We start from the raw sequence: 27,423 nt of genomic DNA, 5'->3' as shown, positions 1-27,423 counted from the left end.
CCGAAAGCGGAGGCACGGCTTCTCCCGGGCCCCAGCAATGGGGACCTCAGAATGGGAAAGGCACGGAATCAAAAGTGTATCTCAAGGCAACCGGCAGGCTCTGGAAGCTCTTTCGATCACAACTTGAGTTGCAATCACGCACGCACACCCAGAGCCTAAGAACATAATTGACTGCTTGAGTGGAGTTTTTTAATGGATTGCTGTGCCTTGCTGCTTTTGATGCGTTTTTGGGGCTGCTATTTATTTATTTTTTGCATGGTATTTATTTGATCCTCTTCTTTTTAGTATTTTTATCCGCACTGGTTTTAGCTTTAAATTTTGTCTTTAATGATGTAAGCTGCCTTGGGTTCATTTTAAAGGTGGGGTTAAAATGGTTTAAATAAATATTACAACAATACACCCATAAGAAAAAAAAAAACACCTTCATCACCTTAATCACCCAATCTCCTGAAAAGGACAAACAGCAGATCCCACAGCTACAAATACTCAGCAATCTGTCACACTACACCAGAACACAGAATTCTAACTCCTGTCCTCTGAAGATGCCGACCACAGAGACTGGTGAAACGTTAGGAAGAAAAACCTCCAGAACAGTGCCAAACAGCCCGAAAAACCTACAATCACCATCAGATCCTGGCCGTGAAAGCTTTTGAGAGTACAGCTTTAGAAAGCCTTAATTTTTTGAGAAGTCCAAAACATGTGATCTATAAATATTCTTAAATCTATGAGCAAAGGTGTAACTACTCATGCTTAAAAATTTATTAAAACTGAAATCAGACAAATATATTTCAATTATAAGTTTTTAGCTTAAAAAGTTGCTAATATGATCTCAAATATTAGTTCCAGCCAAAAACACAAGATCTTACAGCCTTAAGAAGCATGTAAAAGAGTAAAGATCAATATGAGTAGAAATATATTTCTTTTAGAATATTTGAATACACATTAGAAGAACAAAACATATTTTCTACATGCTCACCCAGCCATCTGTCAGTTAAAAATCTATCGACGAAAATCCCTGATTTCTGTGAGTTGCCTCTGCCCTGCTGTGTACAGAAGCTGTTCCCCCCACCCCCCATCCCCTTATTGACTCAGTTTGGCTGAGTAGCACGGCTAATTTTGCTGGCTTCTGTCTGGCAACTTTCTTACATTACACCAGCCTATCTTCTATCTTTTTTCTGTCCTAGCCCAGCAGACTCGATGTATTTTCTCACTGCATCTACTCCAGTTGCTAACTCTATGCATTCTCTATGGGAGTTGCTATTGTTAAGGACCTAATATGTTCCATATTCTGCTACCTAGGCAGATTGTATGTGAGATTTGTAATTACTCTTTAGTGACCTCTAATGGACATTGAGTGGAGTGGGCCTGGCGTGCTCTGGTCCATGGGGTCACGAAGACGACTAAACAACAACAATAGACATTCAGTCCATTTTTACATCTATTTGTCCTGAAGCAATCTCCATCGGATACTTACTTACTTACTTACTTACTTACTTACTTACTTACTTACTTACTTACTTACTTACTTACTTACTTACTTACTTACTTACTTACTTACTTCACCTCACCTTTCTTCTTAAGAAGGACTCAAGATGGCTTATATCATTAAAATACTAAAAACAGTATACAAATATCAAAAAGGGTAAAAGAAATACTAAAAGGATTAAAGAAATACCACCATAAAGGATGGTGAACAGAAACAACATCAAAACACATTCAAAGCGGTAAGGCATATCAATTCCAGGGTTATGTTTCTTATACCCGATACCATTCAAAACTTTATTTATGCAAGGTGGCTGGGCAACTTTAGTTCAAACCCTACTAAAATCTAAATCCCTCTCCACAGATACTTTCGTTTTTTCTGGGGTTGAAAGAATGTTGAGAGACTGGCTCTATAAATTGGATAACGACCAGGACCTGGCCTTAATTCACTCTTCTGGTTTCTCTCAATGGTACCATCTGTTGAAAACAGACCACTCAATGGCACAATACCTACATATACTTACTTTTGCCTCCTTGAGAACTGCTTTCACAGAACTCCACTTCCAAACCATGCCAACCGCTATCTTAGATGGGAGGTATATGAATGTCCCTAAACATCTAAGGCTGTGCATCTGCAGAGCAGGTGAGATAGAGGATGTTCTCCATTATTTACTCTATTGTCAGCTATATCAGAACCCCCGAGAAAAGCTCCTGGGTAACATTTTGGCTGCTCTACAGGAGGAAAGCCCTCAGATAAAGGTGGTCAGGTTACTCTTGGACTGTGACCCTTATGTTACGTATAGAACAGCGCTATTCGTAAAAATGGCCAGAAATATTCGGGTTAATTTTCTGAAAGCCATTGCGATCAATTGTGTGGGAGATTCTCAGATATGAAGGGTCTCTTATTATTTTATATGTCTGCAATTTTATCATGATTTTAATTGACCATATCTGTATTTTAAACAATTGTGACGGCTTTTAGCTAATACAATAAACTTGAACTGAACTGAACACTTTCACGGCCCCCCTTCCACTTACAGTATTACTGAGCCAAGTAACCCTCATGTTGTAACTGTGCATTTGGTTTTTTATCCCTCTGGTATAAAACTTCAGACTTATCCCTGTTAAATTTCATTCTGTTGTTTTCAGCTCAGTGCTCAAGCCTATCAAAATCTTCTTGAATTTTCTTCCTGTCTTCCAAGGTATTAGCTATTCCACCCAATTTTGTGTCATTTGCAACTTTTATTAGTATTCTCTGCACTCCCTCAGGTCAACAAGTACTGAGGTATCTCCAGACCTTGATTCCTGAGGAGGAGGGATCCATGACTGCAAGGCTTGGGTCATGCATAATGTCTAGTCCATAGCCGTGAAGATCGTGCCACATCCCCAGTTAGGATTTCCTTATGTTCTCCATTTCTACGAATTAATATGAATCAACATTCAACCTGTAGCACCACAGCAAGTCATTCGCTCACCAGGTGGTCTCCTTTATCTATAAAATAAGTTAAGATTGTCTGATATATTTAACAAATTTAATTTTAATCTCTTCCTCTATGTTTTAGCGCTCTGGAGAAAAGTAGAAGAGGGTTGGCAGGCTAAAAACCAAAACATATCTGTGACAACATTGTCTTGAGCAGTAAGACTTAAATCATAGGGCTCTTTTAAACATGTGGATAGATCACCATAAAATGCCAGCCACTTGATTGCCAGGCAGTGAGTCAGATTGATTGATTTATTTAATTTATTTATAATATTTTTACCTGGCCTTTCTCCTTGAAAAAGACCCAAGGTGGCTTACAACACTGAAAGACAATATTTAAAGTTGAAAGCAATGGGTATACAATGAGTGGTTAACACCATTACAAGACAAACAGCTAAGAACAATGAGTGTAAAGAAGCATCTTACATAATAAAAAGGCAATATTAAAGCTAAGATCAATAAGTATACAAATGTTTTTTTAACAAAAAACAACCAAATGCCACTCTGAGAAATGGAAAACACAAGTGGCACTAAAAATCCAGTCAAAGCAGTAATGCGTAGCAGTCTAACTGAAAATCACATTCAGGTAGCTAGTTACTGAGGGAAGGCTTGCCTGAAGAGAAAAATCTTTACCTGCTTGTGGAAGGACAGCAAAGACGGGATGAGTCTGGCCTCGTGGGATGGAGTTCCAAAGTCTGGAAGCAGCAACAGAAAAGGGTCTTGCCTGTGTCCCCATCAGATGTGCCTGTGAAGGTGGCGAGACTGAGAGAAAGGCCTCTCCTGATGAACTTAACACCTATGCCAGCTCATGTACTGAGAGACAGAGTCTTTGAGAAAGCTTGGACCCAGGCCATTTAGGGCTTTGTAAGTTAGGAGCAGCACTTTGAATGGTGCCCAGAAACTGATTTGCAGCCCGTGGAGCTGCCGTAACAGGGGGCTTATTTGATCCCTGTAACCAGCCCCAGTCTGCAATCTGGCTGCTGCATTTTGGACCCACTGAACTTACTGTGTGTGTGTGTTCAGTCGTTTAGTCGTGTCCGACTCTTCGTGACCCCATGGACCAGAGCACGCCAGGCCCTCCTGTCTTCTACTGCCTCCTGGAGTTGTGTCAGGTTCATGTTGGTTGCTTCGCAGACACTGTCCAGCCATCTCATCCTCGGTCGTCCCCTTCTCCTCTTGCCCTCACACCTTCCTAACATCAAGGTTTTTTCCAAGGACTCTTTTCTTCTCATGAGATGGCCAAAGTACTGGAGCCTCAGCTTCAGGATCTGTCCTTCCAGTGAGCACTCAGGGTTGATTTCCTTTAGAACTGATAGGTTTGTTCTCCTTGCAGTCCAGGGGATTCTCAAGAGCCTCCTCCAGCACCACAATTCAAAGGCATCAATTCTTTGGCAGTCTGCTTTCTTTATGGTCCAGCTCTCACTTCCATACATCACGACAGGAAAAACCATAGCTTTGACTATTCGGACTTTTGTTGGCAAGGTGATGTCTCTGCTTTTCAAGATGCTGTCAAGATTTGTCATCGCTTTCCTCCCAAGAAGAAGGCGTCTTTTAATTTCAGGGCTGCTGTCTCCATCTGCAGTGATCATGGAGCCCAGGAAGATAAAATTTGACACTGCCTCCATATCTTCCCCTTCTATTTCCCAGGAGGTGATGGGACCAGTGGCCATGATCTTAGTTTTTTTGATGTTGAGTTTCAGACCGTTTTTTGCACTCTCCTCTTTCACTCTCATTACAAGGTTCTTTAATTCCTCCTCACTTTCTGCCATCAGAGTGGTATCATCTGCATATCGGAGGTTGTTGATATTTCTTCCGGCAATCTTAATTCCGGCTTGGGTTTCTTCCAGTCCAGCCTTCCGCATGATGTATTCTGCATATAAGTTAAATAAGCTGGGGGACAATATACAGCCTTGCCGTACTCCTTTCCCAATTTTGAACCACTCAGTTGTTCCATGACCAGTTCTAACTGTTGCCTCCTGTCCCACATATAGGTTTCTCAGGAGACAGATAAAGTGGTCAGGCACTCCCATTTCTTTAAGAACTTGCCATAGTTTACTGTGGTCCACACAGTCAAAGGCTTTCGCATAATCAATGAAGCAGAAGTAGATATTTTTCTGGAACTCTCTGGCTTTTTCCATAATCCAGCGCAAGTTAGCAATTTGGTCTTGAGTTCCTCTGCCTCTTCGGAATCCAGCTTGTACTTCTGGGAGTTTTCGGTTCACATACTGCTGAAGCCTACCTTGCAGGATTTTGAGCATAACCTTGCTAGCGTGTGAAATGAGTGCAATTGTACGGTAGTTGGAGCATTCTTTCGCACTGCCTTTCTTTGGGATTGGGATGTAGACTGATCTTTTCCAATCCTCTGGCCACTGTTGAGTTTTCCAAACTTGCTGGCATATTGAATGTACTGTAGCACCTTAACAGCATCATCTTTCAAGATTCTAAATAGTTCAACTGGAATGCCATCACCTCCACTGGCCTTGTTGTTAGCCAGGCTTTCTAAGGCCCACTTGACTTCGCTCTCCAGGATGTCTGGCTCAAGGTCAGCAACTACATTGTCTGGGTTGTCCGGGATATCCAAATCTTTCTGGTATAATTCCTCTGTGTATCTTCTGCTTCTGTTAGGTCCCTCCCATTTTTGTCTTTTATCATGTTCATCTTTGCGCAAAATGTTCCTTTAATATCTCCAATTTTCCTGAACAGATCTCTGGTCTTTCCCTTTCTGTTATCTTCCTCTATTTCTTTGCATTGTTCATTTAAGAAGGCCCTCTTGTCTCTCCTTGCTATTCTTTGGAAGTCCGCATTCAATTTTCTGTAACTTACCCTATCTCCCTTGCATTTTGCTTCCCTTCTCCTCTCTGCTATTTGTAAGGCCTCGTTGGACAGCCACTTTGCTTTCTTGCATTTCCTTTTCTTTGGGATGGTTTTTGTTGCTGTCTCCTGGACAATGTTACGAGCCTCTATCCAAAGTTCTTCAGGCACTCTGTCCACCAAATCTAGTTCCTTAAATCTGTTCTTTACTTCCACTGTGTATTCATAAGGGATTTGGTTTAGATTATATCTGAGTGGCCCAGTGGTTTTTCCTACTCTCTTCAGTCTAAGCTTGAATTTTGCTATGAGAAGCTGATGATCAGAACTGCAGTCAGCTCCAGGTCTTGTTTTTGCTGACTGTATAGAGCTTCTCCATCTTTGGCTGCAGAGAATATAATCAATCTGATTTCGATATTGCCCATCTGGTGATTTCCATGTATAGAGTCGCCTCTTGTGTTGTTGGAAAAGAGTGTTTGTGATGACCAGCTTATTCTCTTGACAAAACTCTATTAGCCTTTGTCCTGCTTCGTTCTGAACTCCAAGGCCAAACTTCCCTGTTGTTCTTTTTATCTCTTGGCTCCCTACTTTAGCATTCCAGTCCCCTAGAATGAGAAGAACATCTTTCTTTGGTGTCAGTTCTAGAAGGTGTTGTAAATCTTCATAGAATTGTTCAATTTCAGTCTCCTCAGCAATGCTGGTCGGTGCATAAACTTGGATTATTGTGATGTTGAATGGTCTGCCTTGGATTCTTATTGACATCATTCTATCATTTTTGAGATTGTATCCCATTACAGCTTTTCCCACTCTTTTGTTGACTATGAGGGCTACTCCATTCCTTCTACGGAATTCTTGCCCACAGTAGTAGATATGATAATCATCTGAGCTGAATTCGCCCATTCCTGTCCATTTTAGTTCACTGATGCCCAGGATGTCGATGTTTATTCTTGCCATCTCCTGTTTGACCACCTCCAGCTTCCCAAGGTTCATAGATCTTACATTCCAGGTTCCTATGCAGTATTTTTCTTTACAGCATTGGACTTTCCTTTCACTTCCAGGCACGTCCACAGCTGAGCGTCCTTTCGGCTTTGGCCCAACCACTTCATTAGCTCTGGAGCTACTTGTACTTGTCCTCCACTCTTCCTCAGTAGCATGTTGGACGCCTTCCGACCTGAGGGGCCCATCTTCCAGCGTCATATCTTTTAGCCTTTTGTTTCTGATCATGGGGCGTTCTTGGCAAAGATACTGGAGTGGCTTGCCATTTCCTACTCCAGGTGGATTGCGTTTAGTCGGAACTCTCCACTATGTCCTGTCCGTCTTGGGTGTCCCTGACCGGCATAGCCCATAGCTTCTCTGAGTTACTCAAGCCCCTTCGCCACGACAAGGCAGCAATCCATGAAGGAGACTGAACCTACTAGCTGTGTGCCAATCAGTGCTGTGGTTTGCTACCTGCAGTTATTTCAAAGGTACTTTGGGGGGCAAACAGCGAACAGTGTAGCAGCAACTTTCCAGATGAAAAGTTCTAAGTGCCTCTTCCATGCCATTGTCTTTCTTGCCCAGAAATAACTTTTCTGCATGTGTTATCAAAGCAGCTGAGGCAAGGAGGGCAGCTACATATTTATTTATTTATTTATTTTATTTACAATATTTTTTAGCCGCACCATTGCCAGTGGCTTCTGAATGCAGGCTTATGAATGCAGAAATTTCTGTGGTCATGCTGCTGGGGAGGACACAGAGTTGTTTCCTGGCACCAGGAAACAAAGGGCACCAGGTTAGTGAGGTTGCATCTATGCTAAAGCATCTGGGGCTTTGGCCCAGGGAACCAAAATCTAGAGGCAAATCTCCTGGTGTATGTTAGGAAAATAAATGACAGCATCTCCACTTTCCTTTTCCTGACACCATAAGCTTCCTTTTTTCTTTGGGGAGGGGGTCCCATATTCCCCTCCAGGACTGTGTTGTGTCCATACCTCAGGGCAGAGCAGACGGGTGATGGCAACATTCACCCTGAGTGCCAAAATTGTTTCTTATGGCCTTGCAGGTGAGGGAAGGCTACTGTAGTTCAATAGGCTGAGGTCGCATCCAAGACAGAGTTACCATAAAAAGGCATTGCTTTTGGAAAAAGAAGTCCATCTGATGAACATTTAACAAGCAGGGTATGTAGTTTGGTGGTTAGAGGAAACAGCCTCAGAAGAGGAACTTTGTCAAATGACAATATGAGATCACAAAAAGCAGAGTCTGTGCAAGTTGAAAAGAAAAGGAAGCTGTTGGAGGATTCGTCATCCTACCTTCTGCCCAGAGTGACAGCAGGAAACAGGAAGCAGGGGGACTTCAGAGGAAGCAGCTGGGACACTTAGGTCTCCAAAGTCCCTGAACAGCAAGGAAGACACCAGGGAAAGTGTGAAGTGAATATGCCAAAGAATGTGAATTAATTTCAAGATGCAGAGGGGCCGCTCAGAGCAACTGCTTCACCTGATGTCCTATCAGTGAGTTTCTGACCAGGCAATAAAGCAATAAATGTCTCAGGAATGCTTTATTAGCTTTTTTAATGTTTTCAAAATGATTTAAAATTGTATTTAATCATGATTTTAATCTTGATATATTTTTACTTTTTTTAATGTGATTTATAAGGTATTTTAAAACTCTTGATTGTTGTGAGCCACCTATCTGGAGAAAGGCATCAAGCAAGCAAGCAAGCAAACAAACAAACAAAGAAATCAGTAATGAACTGTTAAGGTACTGCAAGGAGTTTAAAGTCAGTGCTATGTGCAATTAAACACTGGGTGTCAGCCTTTAAAAAATACATCATGTGCAAAGTTTGGAAAATGAAGGACCAATTTTAGAGATTTTATAATATGGATGGACACATTTCTTAGTTTTAAGGGCTAATTTTCTGTGAACAAGTTTCTATGAACAATTGTGGATAAGCAATGAGGTGCCAGTGTGTGTTGGTCCTGCGTCTGGTCAAGCACTTAACTTGCATACACCTGCATTTTATTAATTAACCATAGAAATATATATAACCCCCCCCCAGTAAACACCAATAGAATTTGGGCAAATGTATTCGCATACAGAAGCCCCTCTAGTAGCCCAGCTGTATAGAAGACAAACATTCTGCACCAGATCTCAGATTCTGACCACTACAAAGAATATTAAAGATCCTGCTGAAGAGGGAAAACACAAGGGATTAAGCCCCAGGACTGGATTTTATTCCACTTCCATAAGAATAAGATTCTTTTTTAAAAAATATCCTGCCTTTTCTTTCTAGTCCAGTCATGTGTTAGCTGCCAACGAGTTGTTTTGGAAACTTTCAATAGACCTATCTAGAAACTCTTTCTTGTAATATAAATATGTACAAGTTCTACACAGCATAGTACAAAGACCTGAATGGTTTTTCGCTTTGTGATGTTTATTTATTTATTTATTTATTGGACTTACTGTATATACCACCCCATAGCGCTACAAGCACTCTCCGGGCGGTTTACAATTTTAATATACAGGCTACACATTGCCCCCCCAGCAAGCTGGGTACTCATTTTACCGACCTCGGAAGGATGGAAGGCTGAGTCAACCTTGAGCTGGCTACCTGGGATTTGAACCCCAGGTCGTGAGCACAGTTTTAATACAATCCCTTAAAGAAATCTTTTCAATATAGACAAGCCAATCTATGTCAGTTTCTAATAAGCATAGCTGTGCCACATCTTGACATCTTTTTCTTTTGTACAAGGTCTCTGGGCCTGGTGAGATCCTTCCTTCTAATTGGAAATGCCAGGGAATAGAATGACTCTAGGATATTCTGGATGGAAAGCAAGTTACCATTGAGCCTGACCCTTCTTATGCCAGAATACTAAGTGAATGTTAGCATTCTGGGCTTTGAGTAGAATTCCTGTCCCATGGAATCAGGAAAGTTGGCAGACATTTTAGAAGTGATCAAGCCCAACCCTCTCTGATCAGCACAGAACTTACCTTGTGAGCTGCAACTTCGGCTTCTATGATAGAGGACTATAAAATTCCAGAGTAAATTATCTTTAGTGAACTCACAGTCTCCACAGGCAATCTGTTAACATTGCTGAAGAGCTGGCAGAAGAAACTTTGAAGCAGGAAAAACTTCTCGAAAGAAACTGAGCAATAGCCAAAAGGTGCTTCCCTGCAATTTCTAATTGTTGATTCAGATCCTTTCCTCCAGAGCAACAGAGATGAAGTCTGTTCTGTCTTCTAGTAACAGCCTCATACTGTGAAGGCCTTCTTTTACATTACCAAAACAGGTTTATTACTAAAACAGCACTACAGTACTTGTGATGTTGGCAAAACCAGTCTGTTTCAAAATCCTTTCTAGAAGAGCTGCAGTTGCCAATGTAACAGAGAGCTCTTGAAAACTGGATGAAGTGTGTCAATGCTTTATTATGCAACCCTCAGAACTCTGCCCCACCTACTTGTAGGCAGTTAATCCCGACAAAATAAGAGGTGTTCAATAAAAAGAATCCCAACATTGAATCTTTGGAACAGAGATTCTTACAAGGATCCATTTAGGCTACAGAAGACCCACAGGGATTATCATATATGAAGAGTGCTACCCTATGCACAGAATCACAGAACTGGAAGGGACCTCAAAAGATCATCTTCCCACAGACACTGGATATCCAATACTGTAATATCCTTGATGAGTGGCCACTCACTTCTTCTTGGAAACCTCTGATGAAGAGGCAGCAGTCTGCTTGTAATTTGAGGCCATGGTTCCAAGCTCTCTTCTCTAGGGCAGGGTACACAGGGTGACCTACATATACCATGGGCCACACATGATACACAGATTTATATCTAGAAATCTGTAATATAGTCACATTCTGTATCCAGACCTGGAGAAAGAAAGCTCACCCCTACAGATATTTCTGTCATGGGTGTGGAAAGCTCTGCTAGCCTTACCACAGCAGTGACAACAAGAAGGCACCTTTTGGGCTGCAGATATGGGAAGACTCTGGAGCTACTGGTCCAAAACACTCCTAATTCAGACATGTCCTTGGAACAGGAGGAAGGATGGTGAACTCAATTTTTGTTCCATTGTAACCAATGAGAAAGAAACTAACAAGCAGGTAGATCCCCCCCCCCCCCCGCTTTGTTGGCAGGGTTTAGCACAGTGGTTCCAACCTGAGGTCTGCAGATATTCTTGGACTGCAACTCTCAGAAATCCTGGCCAACAAAACTAGTAATTAAGTCTTCTAGGGCTGTAGACACGATCGCTCCTAAACGCCCTCTCCAGCGCAGAGACCGCCCGGCACCCTGGTTTAACCAGGATCTCCGGGCGTTGAAGCAGGTCAGGAGACGGCTAGAGCGCAAATGGAGAAAGGACCCGACGGATTATAATTGGATAGCTGTCAAGGTCGCTACTAACCTTTACCTGGCTATGGTAAAGGCTGCCAGTTGAGCATACTTCGCTAACCGGATAAGCGAAGCGTCCAACCAGCAGGCGGAATTATTCCGTATAGTGCACGACCTATCCGGAACTGGTCTGAGTGATGGGCCTCCCCCTAGTTTTTCACCGGACCAGTTTGCAGCATTTTTAAAATCGAAAGTGGAGGCCATCCACCGGGACCTCTCTCCTTTTTTGAATACAGTGAGTCGAGCAGAGATGTCCAGCGCTCTGTCTTGCCTGGTGACTTTCGATTCCTTTCAGCCTGTCACGCCTGATTCTGCGGCCAAGGCACTTGATCGCTGTCGTGCCACCACCTCCTCCCTTGACCCTTGCCCGGCCTGGCTAATCAAAGCAGCCAGGCCTATAACACCTGCCCTCAAGGAGACACTCATTAGGCCCATCAGAAAGAAACCTAATTTGGCGGCGGACGAAATTGGCAACTATAGGCCCGTCGCCAATGTTTCTTTCTTAAGCGAAGTGGTTGAGAGGGTGGTGGCCGACCAGCTCCAGGCGCACTTGGATGAAACAGAGGCCCTGGATCCATTTCAGTCGGGCTTCAGGCCGCGCCATGGTACAGAAACGGCATTGGTCGCCCTGTGTGATGACCTGTTGGGGGGAGGCTGACAGGGGCAAAGTGTCCCTGCTGGTCTTCCTCGACATCTCAGCGGCCTTTGATACCATTGACCACGGTATCCTCCTGGGGAGGCCCTCCGAGCTGGGAATCAGCGGCCTGCACTGGCCTGGCTCCGTTCCTTCTTGGAGGACTGTCCCCAGAGAGTACAGCTTGGGGAGAGTGTCTCGGCCCCGTGGAGTCTCAATTGCGGGGTTCCACAGGGGTCGATTATCTTCCCAATGCTGTTCAACATCTATATGAGGCCGCTGGGAGGGGTCATCCAGGGGTGTGGAGCTCGGTGTCATCAGTACGCTGATGATACTCAGATCTACATCTCCTTTCCATCTACAGCAGGAGATTCCGTTCTATCCCTCCAGCGCTGCCTGGGGACCGTACTGCAATGGATGCAGGAGAACGGGCTGAGGCTGAACCCGGACAAGACGGAGGTGCTAAGGGTGGGTGTCCCCACAGTGGAGGGTTTGGGAAACTCCTTCTCTTTTGGGGGGGGTTGACCCTCCCTGCCAAGGATGGGGTCCACAGTTTGAGGATCCATCTGGACCCGGCGCTCACTATGGAATCCCACGTGGCGTCTGTGGTCCGAAACGCCTTCTACCATCTTAGGCGGATAGCCCAGCTGCGGCCCTATCTCAATGTGGGGGCCCTCACTACCTTGGTACATGTGCTTGTAATCTCAAGATTACACCATTGTAACACGCTCTACGTGGGGCTGCCTTTGAGGCTGCTGCGGAAACTTCAGGTGGTGCAGAATGCTGCGGCCAGATTATTTAGTGGAGTGAGAAAATTCCAACATATTTCGCCCACTCTGGCCGCATTGCATTGGCTGCCCATCTGATTCCGCATCGACTTCAAAGTGTTGATGCTCACGTATAAAGCCCTAAATGGTTTAGGGCCTCGATACTTGGCGGAATGCCTACGTCCACCAAGATCTACCCGTGTCACTTGCACGAGCCAGGAGGTGAGGCTGAGGAGCCTAACGCCGAGGGAGGCCCGGAAAGAAAAGACAAGAAATCGGGCCTTCTCGGCGGTGGCTCCTCGCCTCTGGAATAACCTACCCCCTGATATCCGCGCGGCTCCCTCGCTGGGTATTTTTAAAAAGCAACTAAAAACACTGATGTTTTGGCAGGCCTTCCCCTCAGCCAATTCCTGATTTCCCCCCTCTCTCCTTTTCCTAGTGTCTGTCCCATCTTGTCCAAAGTTTTTCCCCTTATATAAAATTGTTTTTAATTATATTGTTATATTTTGTTGTAAGCCGCCTAGAGTGGTCTTAATTGACTAGATAGGCAGGATATAAATAAAATAAATAATAATAATTAATCAAAGAACATCTGGGGCCCCAAGGTTGGGAACCACTGTTTTAGCAGGTCCTCTGCTTCGGGTTCTCTCTCTTCTGTCCTCCACTGGACTGCCTTGTAAGAGGACCGAAGAGATTTGATAATTCCATTTGTAAAATTAAAAAGAAGTTGGATATTTTAATGTAGCCAAGAATAAGAGCATGTGTGATCAGCCATGGCCTCCTTCCATGACAACATCAATAGTAGTTACAAAAATGAGCTCTTTTACTAAGCAACAGATCTTTTAAAGGGCCAACTGGGCCATAAACATAAAAGTTAACTCTGGGCTCCAGAGAGTTAATTTCACTCCATCAGTCCTCCGAGCACTGCCACCATAGGGTCTTTACTGAGGGGTGTGGAGTCCTGCCTCTTCCAAAAGTTTTGAGAATCCTTCACAGATGAGCCAGGCATGGTGTAGCGATCACCCCTGGTATGAATATTCAGCTGTGTATTTGCATGTTGGGAGGTGGAGCCAGAGAAACTAGAAGGGAGGGATGAGTCAGAGTCTAGAGAGTTCAGTCAGAAACAGAGAAGAGAGTTTGGAGTTTGAGGCAGAAAGAGTGTTTAAGGAGTGATTAGTCAGAGTGTGACCTGATTTAAGATAGAAGAGGTTAAAGTAAAATACTGAAGCTTTGTGTAGCTTTAAAGAATGTGCTTAAGAACTAGTCCTAAAACAACTTGTAATCTAAAACAGTACTTAAAACAGTACTGAATGGACCTGTCTTTCATAGGAAATATAGGTTGATAAAGAGATCAACTGGTGGCAGCGTGTTAAAGGGCGTGTTGGGATACCTTCGTGAGCTCTGGGTTTAGTGAAACAAGCGGGGCCACAGGGTAAACATAACACATGGAGTCCCACAGGAGGGGTGCTGAGCGAAGGCTGTCAACTGTCTTTGGAGGTGAATGGCAAAGGCTTCCTCCCCTGCCACTCCCATAAATCCCTACTGGTGGTGGGCGGCCCGTAGATATGTTAATCCACTCAGGCAGCTCATCCAAAATCCACCAGGATTTACTTGACGGGCATCTCCTACATAATGGGGCCAACTGGAGAGGAAACTGACCTTCACAGGACTGGGGCCAGGGGGGGAGGATGGTCATGAGGCCCCTCCATCAGTGTTGCTTGCCATGGGTGCTTCTGCCAGCAGCAAACTTGCAGATGTTTCTCAAGCCTCCAAGCCTCTCAGCACTTCACATGGTCCTGACAGACCCAGGCAGCTTTCTCCGGTGGTATCAGCAGCTCTACCCAGTATCTAGTTTCAGGATTATGTCTGCAAACCATCTCCCAGGTGGTCTTCAACGTCAGTGGCAGCAGCATCTCCTGGGCCCCCAATCTATGGCATCCACCCAACAGTCCCCCTTTCTATCTCCCACTTCTCCTTAATTCCAAGTCCCACCATGACCAACCTGTGGCTTTGAGGACATCATTCACCTCCGCCTTGCCAGGGCCCCAGTCCACAGGTGAGCTGCAGGTAGGGAATCCAGCTAGCATTCTCTGAGAGGTGGATAGTCCACTCTCATGACTAAGAGGACCTTCACCAGTCCCACAGCATGAAATAATAGAATTTTATCTAATTTTGAACCCTGTAGAGGGAATACTATATTTCTTCCTCTTACACACTAGAACCTAAGTTTAGCCAAAGAAACAGGCTGCTCACAAAACTGATGATGGCCATTAACATAAAAGACTTTTTAAAAGAATTAAGAGAAAAACCATGGAACTCTTCTATGCTAGGCAGCTACGGCCCTACAGATGTTGGTGTTAAAGTCCTATTAGCCTTCACCAGCCCAGCCAATGATGAAAGATTAGGGGAGTTCTACACCAATAACTGCATGGACCCAAACTATGAAAGGCTGCCACAGAGGATAGGTCTCTCCATTTCTGGTGAGGAATTAAAACAAATGCAGAAGGAACCTGCATGTTCAGTGGTAGCATAACTTTGACTACAAGGCAGAGAACAACAGTGAACAAATTTCATTAATATATTCTGCTTGTGTATTTCCCAGAAGTATCTGTACACTCTGAGAAACAGAATGCTAAAGTAGACTCTGTTTGGGTCTCCTTACACATTTCCTTATGCAGCATTTTTGTGGACATTTCTTTCATCCATTTAGTGTCTTGTTTCTGTGTTGGCTTCTGTTGCTGCTAGTGGTCCCATCCCTCATGAAGCTTTAGGGATAATATTGTATATAGTTTTTAAGTTTGTTCTTACAGTCATGTAATTATATACAGTATTATGAAAGTTAACAACCCCAAACGGTCAGGAAAGTTAGAATGTAAGTTTGTGAAATAAACAGAGTCAAATAAGCAGTGGCTGGAGAAATGTTTCTCCCAGAACAAGCAAGGCAGAATACCACCTCTGGTGTCTACAGTGATGGTTTCCATAAAACATACAGGCTGTTCACCTGTAGCTTATTATAGAACTACTGTTTTCAGAAAGCAGACGATCTAGATACTTCAGTAAAAAAAAAAAAAGTTTTATTTTCCATACAAAAGTGCCAAAATATCCACCAACATTGAATTCTAGTTCAACAACCAGCTTATTCTAGTAATCAAAACTGAAACATCTTTATTTCACATTTTTTTTGAAACCAATTTCCATTTCACACATTTCCACAATAACCCGAGTCCCTAGAAAGAGGGAAATTTGCATTCCGGTTGGCTGTTGATGTCCATATGTCTAAGTTCATATAGGCACGGAATGGGTTAAATCTCGGGTAGTACTCCTGTTTACAAATTACTGCCTGGTTTTCCACCTGGGCTGAATGCTGAGCGGTGGCATCGACTGGACAGCAGTTTTCGTAAATGTCACTCTGCGGAGCCCAAATGGAACCAAACAGTCCAGACATAGGCGACAAACTTCTGGTGCTTGAGAGGTAGGACTGAAAGGCAAGAAAAAAATGTAATGGTGGATGTGATATTCATCTATAAATTTAGAAACAAGAACTCAAAATAGTAACAAGTATCCAGTAGTGTAGTTAAGGAAATAGTGTGACTTTTGGAGGAAATTGCTTCAAGTTGAGAAATCACTGTAGACATTACATGGAGCAAGCTGAGTCACACAACAGAGAATGTTTATGATGATTTCTTAAGTTGTTGCAATTTATTTCCAAAAGTAGTTACCAGTGTAACTACAGCGGAAGATGAAGATTTTGGAAAACTAAAGGGCTGGAAAGGAAAAAAATAGGAAGCAAAATTGCCATCTTTTCCTTTCTGTTTCACTTCTTCAAATTAATGGACTACATTAATGGACTACAGCTGAACCTGCTGTACCAAATGCATTGGGAACAGAAGCTGCAAGGACAAAGTTCACAAGGTGGACCTGCTGCATGTGCTCTGCCATTATACTACACTGACTCACGAGCAATTTTAGCCCCTGACCTCTAAAAACTAACATTGATAAAGCAATAGCAAAGAACCAAAGCAGAGAGAACATACCACGTTCAAGAAGTTAATTAATTAATCTGAATTGCCTTCTGAAATGTTTGTCAAACGAACTGTAACTAAACCATCCCACTTTTCTGCTTCTGTCAAAATGAGCAACAATTTCGAACCAGCTTTGGTTCTCTCTCTTTCTCTCTCTCTCTCTCCATACTCACTGTTGGGTTGACATAACTGGTGGGTTCCCAAGTTGGAGGAAGATTGGGTGCAGTGTTCCAAGTAGACTGACAATTGTGATCAATAAAAGCTGTATTCTGAACATCTGCAGTGCATGGAAAGCCATTATGGTAGTTCATATTTTCTGTAGTTCAGGAAAAATAGAAGTTTCTAACATTAGCCAATGAAGAACGTTTTTCATATTCATATTATTTTATTGCATCCTGGTTTGTAAAATTTAATTTTGAGATTCGATTGGGTAGGGAAGACAAAGCTCTGTTGAGGAAGAATTTGGGAGGGACATAATGTTATCTGCTGACAAGGTTCAAGGCGGCTGCCCAGGTCCACAGACTTAACAAGAAATTATAAGCTTTAGGTCGTGTGTGTCTCCTTCTCTAGTGAGTTATTAATGGGTTAAATAAGGCATTTACCTTCTGGAAAGGCATTGTAGTCATTCACCTCTACTGGACAATACATGCTGGTAAACTGGCCATCACAAGATGCATTCCAATCAATGAAGCTATAACAAAAGAAAGCAAAGCCTTGTTTCAGGAATATGTTAAGGAATAAAAGTCTGCTTTGTCTACACAGGTATATTTACTGTTATAGCATGGAATTGTTGTTTCACTGAAATCTGTAAGGAGGGAGGGGAACTTGCCCATTGTGTAATGAAGGGTTTTCCTGGATCAAACATGGCACATTATTCTCAAGGCTGTAGTTTATGCTATTTGACAGGCAGACAGGTTGAGATGGCCACAGATCTCCTGCTGGATAGAGACCTAGAAAGGCAAGTAGAAGTGTCAACAACACAATCTATATTATGTTAAGAAGGTGTCCAGGATTATCATTATGATGAGTTTAATTCTATTTCTACCACAAGTTATATGTAGGATCAAATGAGGAACAAATTCAAATTTCTTCTTTACAGTTTCTATCATTTCTGCTTCACTGTTTTTTATCTGTTCTGTCTTAACTGGTAGTAAAAACACTTCCAGTTAATAGACTGCTAATGTACCATTGTTGGGATCTCACAATTCGCAAACGAAAGCCAAGAAATGAATACTGGACCTCTTTTAAAAAACAAACAAACAAAACACCATGATAGGAAACTAGGAATGGGGGAACATTTCTGTAAAATTACCCAAAAAAGTGCAAAACATTATTAAACTACGTAAACCTACACATCATGATGTAGGTTCTTCAGTTTAGGCACCAGCATAGCAATTTGGAACACAGTCCAGTTTGCTTTTGATCAACTGACAGCTATTTAGTTTGGTTCTAAACAGAGCTGGTTAGAAGTATACATAGAATAAAAATAACTGATACCTGGGTCTATTTAAATCATTTACACAACAATATTAGATATTACCATTTTGTTAAACTCACCTTTATTTTTATCTGAATCTACAGTCACATCAGTAAAGCTGGGGCACAGATTCTCTGGACACTGGGTGACATTATTCACATCTCTGCTAAAGACAAACCAAAATTATCATTACTTAGGCATCCTTCAGTCTTGAAAGACTATGGTAACGTGCTCTGTATGGAGGACTTGGAACAGCATCTAGTGTGGCTGAGGAGGCCGATCATCATCATCATCATCATCATCATCATCATCATCATCATCATCATCATCATCATCATCATTATTATTATTATTATTATTATTATTATTATTATTATTATTATTATTATTATTATTATTATTATTATTATTGGTATTTTGAATGGTAAACTATAGTTGCACTAGTACATGGGATAGTAGCAGGCAATCCATATTTACTTCAGCTGAGAACCCACAACCTACATGCATACATAGGAATGTAGAGTTAGGCAGATTTGTAAGCTACCTATGAGAAATAAAAACTTCATTTAAGATCCCTAAAAATAAAAAGCCAAAATGCTCTCTAAAATTAGCCACTAAAGAGAAGCAGAAGATAGTGGGACACATTGTCTCTAACCGGTAAAACATCAAAGACAATAGCACTAAATGCCGCAAATTTAGTTCTAACAATTCTGTTTCCCAGTTCATTTGCTTGGCAAGTTTGAAGCTGCATGATGGGGGGAAAACATTAAAAGGCTTTACCTGGTGTTGCAAATGTTGTGAGAAAGGTTTAAAGTGATGGGTGTTTCAGAAGAAAAGTCACTGCATGAAATATTTTCCCCTGTAGAAAACAATAATTACAAATGAGACATATTCATATTATGAGATACATTTCAGTAATTGCTGGGACTACACAGATGCAAACTATAAAAGAATTTATGAATAAAACCTTTCTCGGTTTTTCTAAAGAGACTGTGCAGCAGGGACTAGAGACTGGATACAGAGAGAGAAATAGCTGCAACGTACCCACCTCTGCCACCTTGCAACCATATAGCCCTGCCCACAACTGTGACAACTGTGTAACCTTTAATGTTCCCTAATAGTGAAGAATTCAACTAAAGCAAAACAGGATAACCCTGCCCAAACTAAGACAGAGAGCAAACAATAAATTTTCATAGCATACTTTTTCGAGTAGTGACACCCTTTTGTAATAGCCAACTAACCTGTCACCCAGCACCATATTTGCATTAAAAGACATTTTAAATGGGGTAAACTTATTTCTTCTCAGAAAGCATCCCCACCCCATGTCTGTTTGTCATGCATAACTTTAATATCTGCCTCCAAAAGGTCAACAAATAAATTATTTAACAAGGACAACACACATAAGGCAAGCCATGACATCCCTCCCCCAGAAAACACTTTGCAACCCCCAAGTTTGGAAACACTGGCATAAATTATGCTAGAAATAATTTGTAACAGGAAAACTTTAAAATGCCTTTTAATCTCATGCAGTAGGATGGGACATTTCCTCAAATCACTTGTTGCAGTATCAAGATACTGCAACAGTGTAGGCATTCTACAGCACTGTTACTTTAAAAGTTGTAAACAATATCTTCAGGTTTCAACCACTTGCAGGGCCTAAATCCAATTTTCGTCTAGATTTACCAATTTCTCATTGATTCATTGATTCTGCTTTAGTAGGGACTTGTTTTGTTTTTACAAATGAAAAACAGGATTTTAAAAAAACTGTCCTGATCAATCTTCCGTTTGCTGGCCAAAGAACAGGATCTTCCACTAGCATAGTAATACACAATTACCTAATACAGCTGTTAGCTAAGCAGTGATCACTGTCTAAACAGCTGCTTAAAGATGCTTGGGCATCACCATCATGGCAGTTCAATTCTAGAAGCACCAAGAATGTAAGCTGCTTGCGCTATTGTTTGTTGCACAAGCAGTTTTACACCATGAGATCCTGGACTAAAAATATGTCAGGAAGTGATTGGGAATTTATCTCCTCCATTGAGACTCCTCTTAAATTGAGCTTCATCTAGCTTTTTTCTTTTGGGGAATACAAATATCTCATTCCATGTACTAATCATGTAATCTTTAATACAGTTATCACTAGAAGAGATCTGACAGAGATGGAGGGCTAAATAAAATAACTTTGAGACTTTGAAGATCCTTTGCTGAAAAATATTTTATATTGATTAGCCTCTTGTGCAGAACTCTTGGAATTTTAGGCTTTAAATAATGGCAGAAATGCAACACACACACACAGAGAGAGAGAGAGAGAGAGAGAGAGAGAGAGAGATGTATCTACAACCCTTACTAGAAGGAAGGAAGTGTCTGCTTGGAATCCCAGGTTTCTTATCTCCATCAGAACTGCTGGTGCTGCTCCAGCTGCCCCAGCTGCCTCGACTGGCGCGCACGCCCCCTGATGAGCTTCCACAGTCTGAACTTGAATCTGAGCAAAACCTTTCCAGGCACTTCTTCTTAGGCCATTGATAGAAAGCTTCTAGTAGAGTGGGGAAATTGTCAAATAAAATTAAAACCTCATGATTTTTGTCAATTTATTCTTGCCAACAGGGGAACAAATGATTGCCAAGAAACTGATAATCTTTTATAGATCAGATTTTGTTCAGTGGAAAGACTGCCAACCAAATTTAGCACATACATTCATAACAGAGAGGACATGACATAACTCACTTCTAAATTTATTCATCAGTGAGCTTCAGAAGCTCAATAGCAAGATTGACTTCTTATCTGAAGTTTGGACTCCACAATTCCTTCTCCACATATTATTTTCTTCTGGTTTACTTTTGACTACATACCTGTTTCCTTCTGTGTAGACAAGCCGGCTTTCTCGTCTCCTTTACAAATTTCCCCACTGCCCTGAGCACACCAGTTTCTTATACTGATGTTCGTTCTAAGTTCTGGTCTTTCAAATTCACTGTACACATGCTTCAGCTCTATCTGTTCAGGAACCCTACAACAGTCCCAGATGGAAAAAAAGATGTTATTTTCCTGTCTAGCTGTTGTGGCAGGCGCTTTTTAAATTAACTACCAGGAATCCATCTGTATGTTTCCCATTGGAAGAGCACGCCAAAGATTGCCACATACTGTTCAGCCCACCTGAAACTTCTTGTGAGAAAGGCAAGATAAAAATTTTAAGCAATTTTAAAAATAACAAAAACAATGTATTTGACTGAAAATTTGTCTCTTATGACCAGAAAATTGTGTGGGTTTTTTGTTTTGTTTTTTAAGCATATGGAAGGATTTTTAAAGTACAGTGGTGCCTCGCTTAACGGTTGCCTTGCTTAACGAGGAAATTGCTTGACGATTAGGTTTTGCAATCGCAAAACAATGGTTTAAATGGGAAAAATCGTCTTCACGATGATCGGTTCTCTGCCTCGGGAACCGATTTTTGCATTACGATGATCTAAAAACAGCTGATCATTGGGTTTCAAAATGACCGCCTGGTATACAAAATGGCCCCCCGCTATTTTCTAGGATGGATTCCTCGCTTTACAGGCACTGAAAACGGCCACCCCTATGGAGGATCTTCGCTGGACTGTGAGTTTTCAGCCCATTGGAACACATTGAAGGGTTTTCAATGCGTTTCAATGGGCTTTTTAAATTTCGCTTAACGAGGATTTTGCTCTACAGCGATTATCCTCATTAAGCGAGGCACCACTGCTCTGAAGGAATCCTGGTGGTAGAATTGTGATGGATTGATTTAATCATTATTCCCCTCCCTTTGTAGACCCACATATTCCCCTGTCCAAGAGGACAGAGGGTTGGGGGCTTTCTGGAATCCTGGGGCAGACAACAGTAGGGTTTCGGGGAAAATGGGGAACTGGCCAAACTGCAGTCTAATTACACTGACAGGACAATTCTGAACAGAAGTGAACTCTGGATCCCACTCCAACTCCCAATATAACTGGTGCATATACAGTATATATCTTGTAGTTCTTCAGCTTGAAGAATTTGCATATATAGGGGTAGTGCTACATACCGCACAGATATATTAATATGCTTCTTCTTATTTTTTCTGTTTGTCCTATGTCTGTTGTAACTTGTATTTGCTAAATGTCCTTCCTTTTTCTCCTGAGACCCAGTTTTCCGGAGAGCATTTTCTTGCTGAAAAAGAAAAGCAGGACTTTAGTAATACAACATATGAATGTGGTAACAACATCCCAGTAATCCATGGAATACTGAACTGTTGGGAATGAGGCAAGGTGCCTGATCTTTGACTTATCGGTAAATCTTCTATGGTTTCTTTATCATGATTTCTGACTCACCAACCTGACACATCTCTTCCCCAACAAGCCAAATAAACAGAATGAAGGGGGTGGGCAATTTATAGTCTTTCAGAGGTTGCAGGATTGCAACTTCCATTGGCTTTAGCTAACACAACCAATGGCAAATTATGATGGAATCTGCAGTCCAACAAAAATGGAGTGCCACAATCTGCCTGCACCTCCTCCTCTAGGACAAACGGTGAATTACCATGAAAGATCCATGGTTTGTTCAGCTATCCCTATTTGCAAGAGGAGCAGCTGGGCAGCACACATACCACCATGGCATCCTGTCTTACTTGATCTCCAACAAGCCAGAATTTTATGGAATTTTGGCTAGTTATGCTAAAGCTGAATCAACAGCTTCAAAATAAGTGTTGTGGAACATATTGGCATTATTAGCAAATAATAACCATCCAAAAACGGTCTTCTACACTAGTCTGTGCAGGTAAAAAAGTTTTCTGATACAGAATGAACAACATTAGCACATTCCTTTCTCCTGTCCTTCCATATTTCTTGATTTCTTCTTCATGTCACAGAGGCATAAAGAGCTGAAGTCCAGGGAACAATGGCCTACACAGTTTTGGCTGGATTGAAACCAGAAACATCTGTCATATTTATGACTAGCTTGGTTGTAAGTTCACCCAATATAAATCCTCCCTTTCTTCACTCCCCCCTCTTTTTCTGTCCACAAAAATTAGTACTTCAGTAAGGGCCAATGAGGTCTGAAAAGCTACTTTAGCTTTAGAGTAAAAAGCTACAGAGAAATCCAAGCATTCTAAAGCAATGGGAATAACAGATATGCTTCCGGCTACTAAATATAATCACACACAAACCAATTCAAAGGAAGTTCCACTGAGTTCAATGGAACTAATACTCTTGAACAGAACATAGGTCTGCATTCTAAGAAAAAAAAATTGTGCTCTCTAATTCATATTTAAGACATCTTTCTGGAGTTCTATTTGGAATTGCTGTACATAAGCTATATTTAAGTATTAAAAGGAGTAGTGTTCAAACCTCAGTAGAAGACAGTTCCTGTTTTCTGCAACACAGTGGTTCTTCCTTAGATGCTTTATCTGCTGTCTTCTCTGTGGAAGGCTTTGTATTAACCTGTTTTTTCAAACTCTCACAGTTTTCTGTTTCACTTCTGAGAGGCACTTGCTGGCTATTCCCTTAATGCAGAAAAGCACAGTACAGTACATGCTAAATTCAGGCAACAGGTTTCGGTATTGCATCCAGACTTAGTCAATACTTGCAGGAGACCAACTGAAATCAAAGCCTACACTAAACATAACTAAATCAACTAAATCCAGATCCAACCCATGACCACTTCTCAACCAGCACATAGTATCAGAGTTTTGCTTCCCTGACTCTTAAAAAAGCAAAGCATCAAATCTAGAAGCTAGCCATGGGATAAATCTTGTAGACTTTTTTTTTTTTAATTTTTGTGTGCAACAACCCTAATGTCAATTTAAGGCCTCATGTCACCTATTTTTCAGACTACATGTTCCATATAGTTTTTACTATGCTGTTCTTCAATAATTAATTCCTAAAATTTGCAAATCAGCACACAAATAAACCTTCAGAAGTAAGCAGAAATAGAATTCTATGGCCAATTTACAATTATATAACAGACGTCACATAAATTGATGGCACGTTGCTGCTCATTAATGAATACCTGACAGCACCAAGGAACATAACCAGCATTTCATTAAATCAGTGGCAATTTGCTGCTAATACATAACATGATTTCTCTCACACAACTTAAAAAATTGACAATAGGATTCTGGCCACTGAGATGAACCCGAGAGTGGTCTTTCTCTGACAGAAGGCCATTTTCCATTGGAAGGAGTACTTCTAACAGCAGCAACGACAAAGAAGAAAACATTTGGATCTAATCCACTCATTGAAACTGGTGGGGGGAAAAATAAAATCCACTAGCATTTTACTCTGGTGTACAGATAAAATTCATATAAATTGAAGAATTGTTGATACATTATCTGTATCCCAATCTCAAATCTTTTGAAATCAATGGGTCTCAGCTACAATATTATGTACTCAGGGAGTGCACTTTCTCTACAATAATTCTGATGGCTATTTAATCTAATCAATATTGGATATCCAATTTATTATCATTTATAAATTAGATCATACATCATAGTCCTAAGGCTAACATGCTGTTTCATATATAGTCTTCCTTTTACACGATATAATCTTGATGGCTTTTATAAATTTTTTTCATAACTTTCACAACTAACAAAAAATAATGTACATATTATGACTTCAGAAAGCAGCAGTTTTGCAGCTTTACCTGTGATGCCGTATTTGGTTAAGACAAAGGCATCCAGGCTCTTAAAATAAAGAAATGAATCAAAACAACAGTACATGTTATTGAAATAATAAAGCCAAATGATGTCTTATCAGTATTCTACTACCAGAATATGTTCTTTCCTATTATGCTTTGATGTGTCCAGAAAGGTTGTGACTAGCTAAGTGATCCTAAGTATGCAGCCTTATGGAGGCCTTCAGGATTACCTTCTAGGACCAGAGCAATGTTCACCTGGTCTACCATATGCACAAATCCAGGCACCAAGTGGTATCCTCTATTACTAGAACACACATCTTATAAGTAAGCTTACTCAAAGCAATCTCTCGATTAAAAAAGTTACCATTATTTTTCCTGGAAGCTTCTTGAAATTCTGATTGTTGCTGAGGTGAATGTCTTAGGAAGCGATTTTCAGACAGTTTCTTTGATGATTTCAAAGGAAATGGCTCAGATTCATTGAGCTCAGTTATATTTTCTGAAGTCTTAAGATTTGTTTCCTTAGGAAACATATTTGTTCGGAGACCCTCCTTCAAACTGCACTCTGAAGAAGGACTTTTCACTAGTGCTGCATTTTTCAATGCAATTTCGTCTTTATCTAGAAAGTTCCCTGGGTGTGTTAAATTCTTTTGCATGTTCACATTTATGCTATTTGCATATTTCAGGTTGAGCCAGCTTTCAGTAACAGTGCAAATGTCCTCCTTTGGTGTTGAAGTTTGATTTTCAGTTGTGTGGTTCTGTTTGTCCTCAGTAGTTAGAACTGTGCTGCTAGTTGGGGTGTTTGATTTTTGTTTGCCATAATATACAGAGCACTTGTGTTTCTTCTGAGAATGACTGTACGTTGCTGGACTCCTCTTTGCAGCGTTCTGGCTACGGCTGGTGGCTGTGGCCACAGTGGGGGAGCCTTTACCTTTTCCTTTATCAGAAGAGCTGTAATTATCTGTAAAGGTTTTGCAACTGCTCCTAGATTTGAAAGAAAGTTCAGATATTTATTGCATAAAGATTACATTGTTGATTAATTATTTTTTAAAGGACATGAAAACAGAAATCACAAAAAAGTCAAAATACTGCTTCCCCCCCCCCCCCCTGGAAACTAACTTAACTTTTTAACTAAAAAAAAAAAGTTATCAGGATTTTTTAACTTTTTTTGCTAGTACACTGATGAAACTGGCTTCCATGAGAACTCTCATGCTTACTTGCCTTGAGTCTTTTACTGCATTCTCTCCATTCCTACCAACATGAATCTAATTCAAGCTTCTGGTGCTGGGATAGTTTACATATTTGCATGATACTTCCTAGGAGCTGTTGTTGGGTTTTTAACAAACCACTTCCAAGACCTAAACAGCACCAACACCATGTTACACAAAAGCCTAATTCCAGCTGCCAGTCCCAACCAGAAGGAACCACTGAATTCGTTGCCAAACACTAAATCAACACTTATGCAAATCTCACTCATTCAGCGGTTCTACCTAAATTAGGACCATAACTGTCAGAGCATCAAAGCATCAAGAGTCTTGCACAAACATGTAAGGGTTCATTACTTGTAAGATTCAGAGCTGATGATATCCACAGAATTGTTGTTTTGCAGCGCGGAAGGATTTGGATTTGGCCTCTGCCGTGACTTCATGAATTCTGTTAGAATGTACTGTGCTTGTTGAAAAGCTATAAGAATCACACCAAGGAGAGACAAACTGCAAAGTAGAAAAAACATTTGTAGCAAAAATAAGCAGACACGTACTCCTTAAGGAAAATAAAGCTGGAGTCATGCTCAGTATGTTAAAGGAAACATCCAACAACAATACAAAGAACTTCCAGTTAAGTGGGTGATACGTGACCATTCTTAAAATTATTAGAGTCAACATTTGTATGAGGAGGGACTGGCTCCACGTAGATTAATAAAATTTTCCACAATTCCATCCCTCAATACCCCTTTTAAAAGCCCTTTGTGAAGGCTGACAGATTCCAGATAATAAAATGCCTGGCATATCAGAGGTACAATTATTTCTAGCAGTGCTATGTCCTTTATAAGATTCTGGTACCTGGGACACCAATTCTTTGTACATGTGTACTTCTTATCCTAAACTAAACTAGACTGTTCACGGTTCTCAGATTTTGCTTAAGGGCCAATCTTATCCATCTAGCTTTTTACCCATCTGGGTTGCAAAACTAGGTGACTTAGCAATGGACTGTTTAGAGAGCATCTATCTCTCTGATTTTAAAGGTAGATTATACACATTTCTCCCTTTAACAGACCCCCATGTAGTTCAAAATCCATGTATAACTCTTATAAAAATATATATGTATAACTCTTATGCCCCCAAAATGTAACCAGAAAGCATAAACCGCTGATTGATTCACACATACACACCATCTCTCTCTATTCCTGAGCACCAGTGTTCACAGCACCACCTATACTACCAAATAATCATAGCACGGGTATTCATTAGTGCCACATAAACTAGAGAGCTCTTTGTAAGGGAAAGAAAACTGAGAAAGAAATGCTATAGTCACATTTCACAGAACATTTCTCTTAAAATGTAATTTAATTATTCAAATTTTGCTTAGGATTTGATCTGATATAATATTAATAATAATACATAACCATAATTATGTGCTATCACTTATGGTGACTCCCTTCCAGGATTTTCTAGGAAGAGAGTACACAGACATTGTTTACCATTCTCTTATTTTGGGGCCATCCTGGAACTGTGCAGTTTGCCCATGACTACACAGGCTGGCTATTC

The 27,423-nt window shown here is 41.2% G+C and overlaps 1 protein-coding gene and 1 long non-coding RNA gene across 9 annotated transcripts in view; one reads left to right on the top strand and one right to left on the bottom strand.

Moving 5' to 3' along the window:
* The first annotated feature begins 8,142 nt into the window (after positions 1-8,142).
* LOC144589642 (uncharacterized) overlaps positions 8,143-27,423 on the top strand; it is a 30,849-nt gene continuing 11,568 nt past the window's right edge. Inside the window, exon 1 of the long non-coding RNA XR_013545889.1 lies at positions 8,143-8,253. This is a non-coding gene — a long non-coding RNA (uncharacterized LOC144589642). The remainder of the gene's footprint in view (positions 8,254-27,423) is intronic.
* TMEM131L (transmembrane 131 like) overlaps positions 15,594-27,423 on the bottom strand; it is an 83,996-nt gene continuing 72,166 nt past the window's right edge. For 5 of the 8 annotated variants that reach the window (XM_073001536.2, XM_020781365.3, XM_073001537.2 and 2 more), the window contains 12 exons: positions 26,221-26,370; positions 25,026-25,642; positions 23,374-23,528; positions 22,074-22,198; positions 20,890-21,044; positions 20,388-20,573; positions 18,821-18,899; positions 18,121-18,206; positions 17,393-17,513; positions 17,166-17,254; positions 16,737-16,879; positions 15,594-16,019 (listed from right to left, as the gene is read on the bottom strand). In XM_073001536.2, coding sequence (XP_072857637.2) covers positions 15,741-16,019; positions 16,737-16,879; positions 17,166-17,254; positions 17,393-17,513; positions 18,121-18,206; positions 18,821-18,899; positions 20,388-20,573; positions 20,890-21,044; positions 22,074-22,198; positions 23,374-23,528; positions 25,026-25,642; positions 26,221-26,370 — 2,185 coding nt within the window. In that variant the 3' untranslated portion in view covers positions 15,594-15,740. The remainder of the gene's footprint in view (positions 16,020-16,736; positions 16,880-17,165; positions 17,255-17,392; positions 17,514-18,120; positions 18,207-18,820; positions 18,900-20,387; positions 20,574-20,889; positions 21,045-22,073; positions 22,199-23,373; positions 23,529-25,025; positions 25,643-26,220; positions 26,371-27,423) is intronic. The other 3 variants (XM_078394788.1, XM_078394787.1, XM_078394786.1) reach the window with 3 other exon arrangements.

The sequence above is a fragment of the Pogona vitticeps genome, chromosome 5 (assembly GCF_051106095.1).
Source record: "Pogona vitticeps strain Pit_001003342236 chromosome 5, PviZW2.1, whole genome shotgun sequence".
Classification (NCBI taxonomy): Eukaryota; Metazoa; Chordata; class Lepidosauria; order Squamata; family Agamidae; genus Pogona; species Pogona vitticeps.
This window is presented reverse-complemented; position numbering and strand designations above follow the sequence as displayed.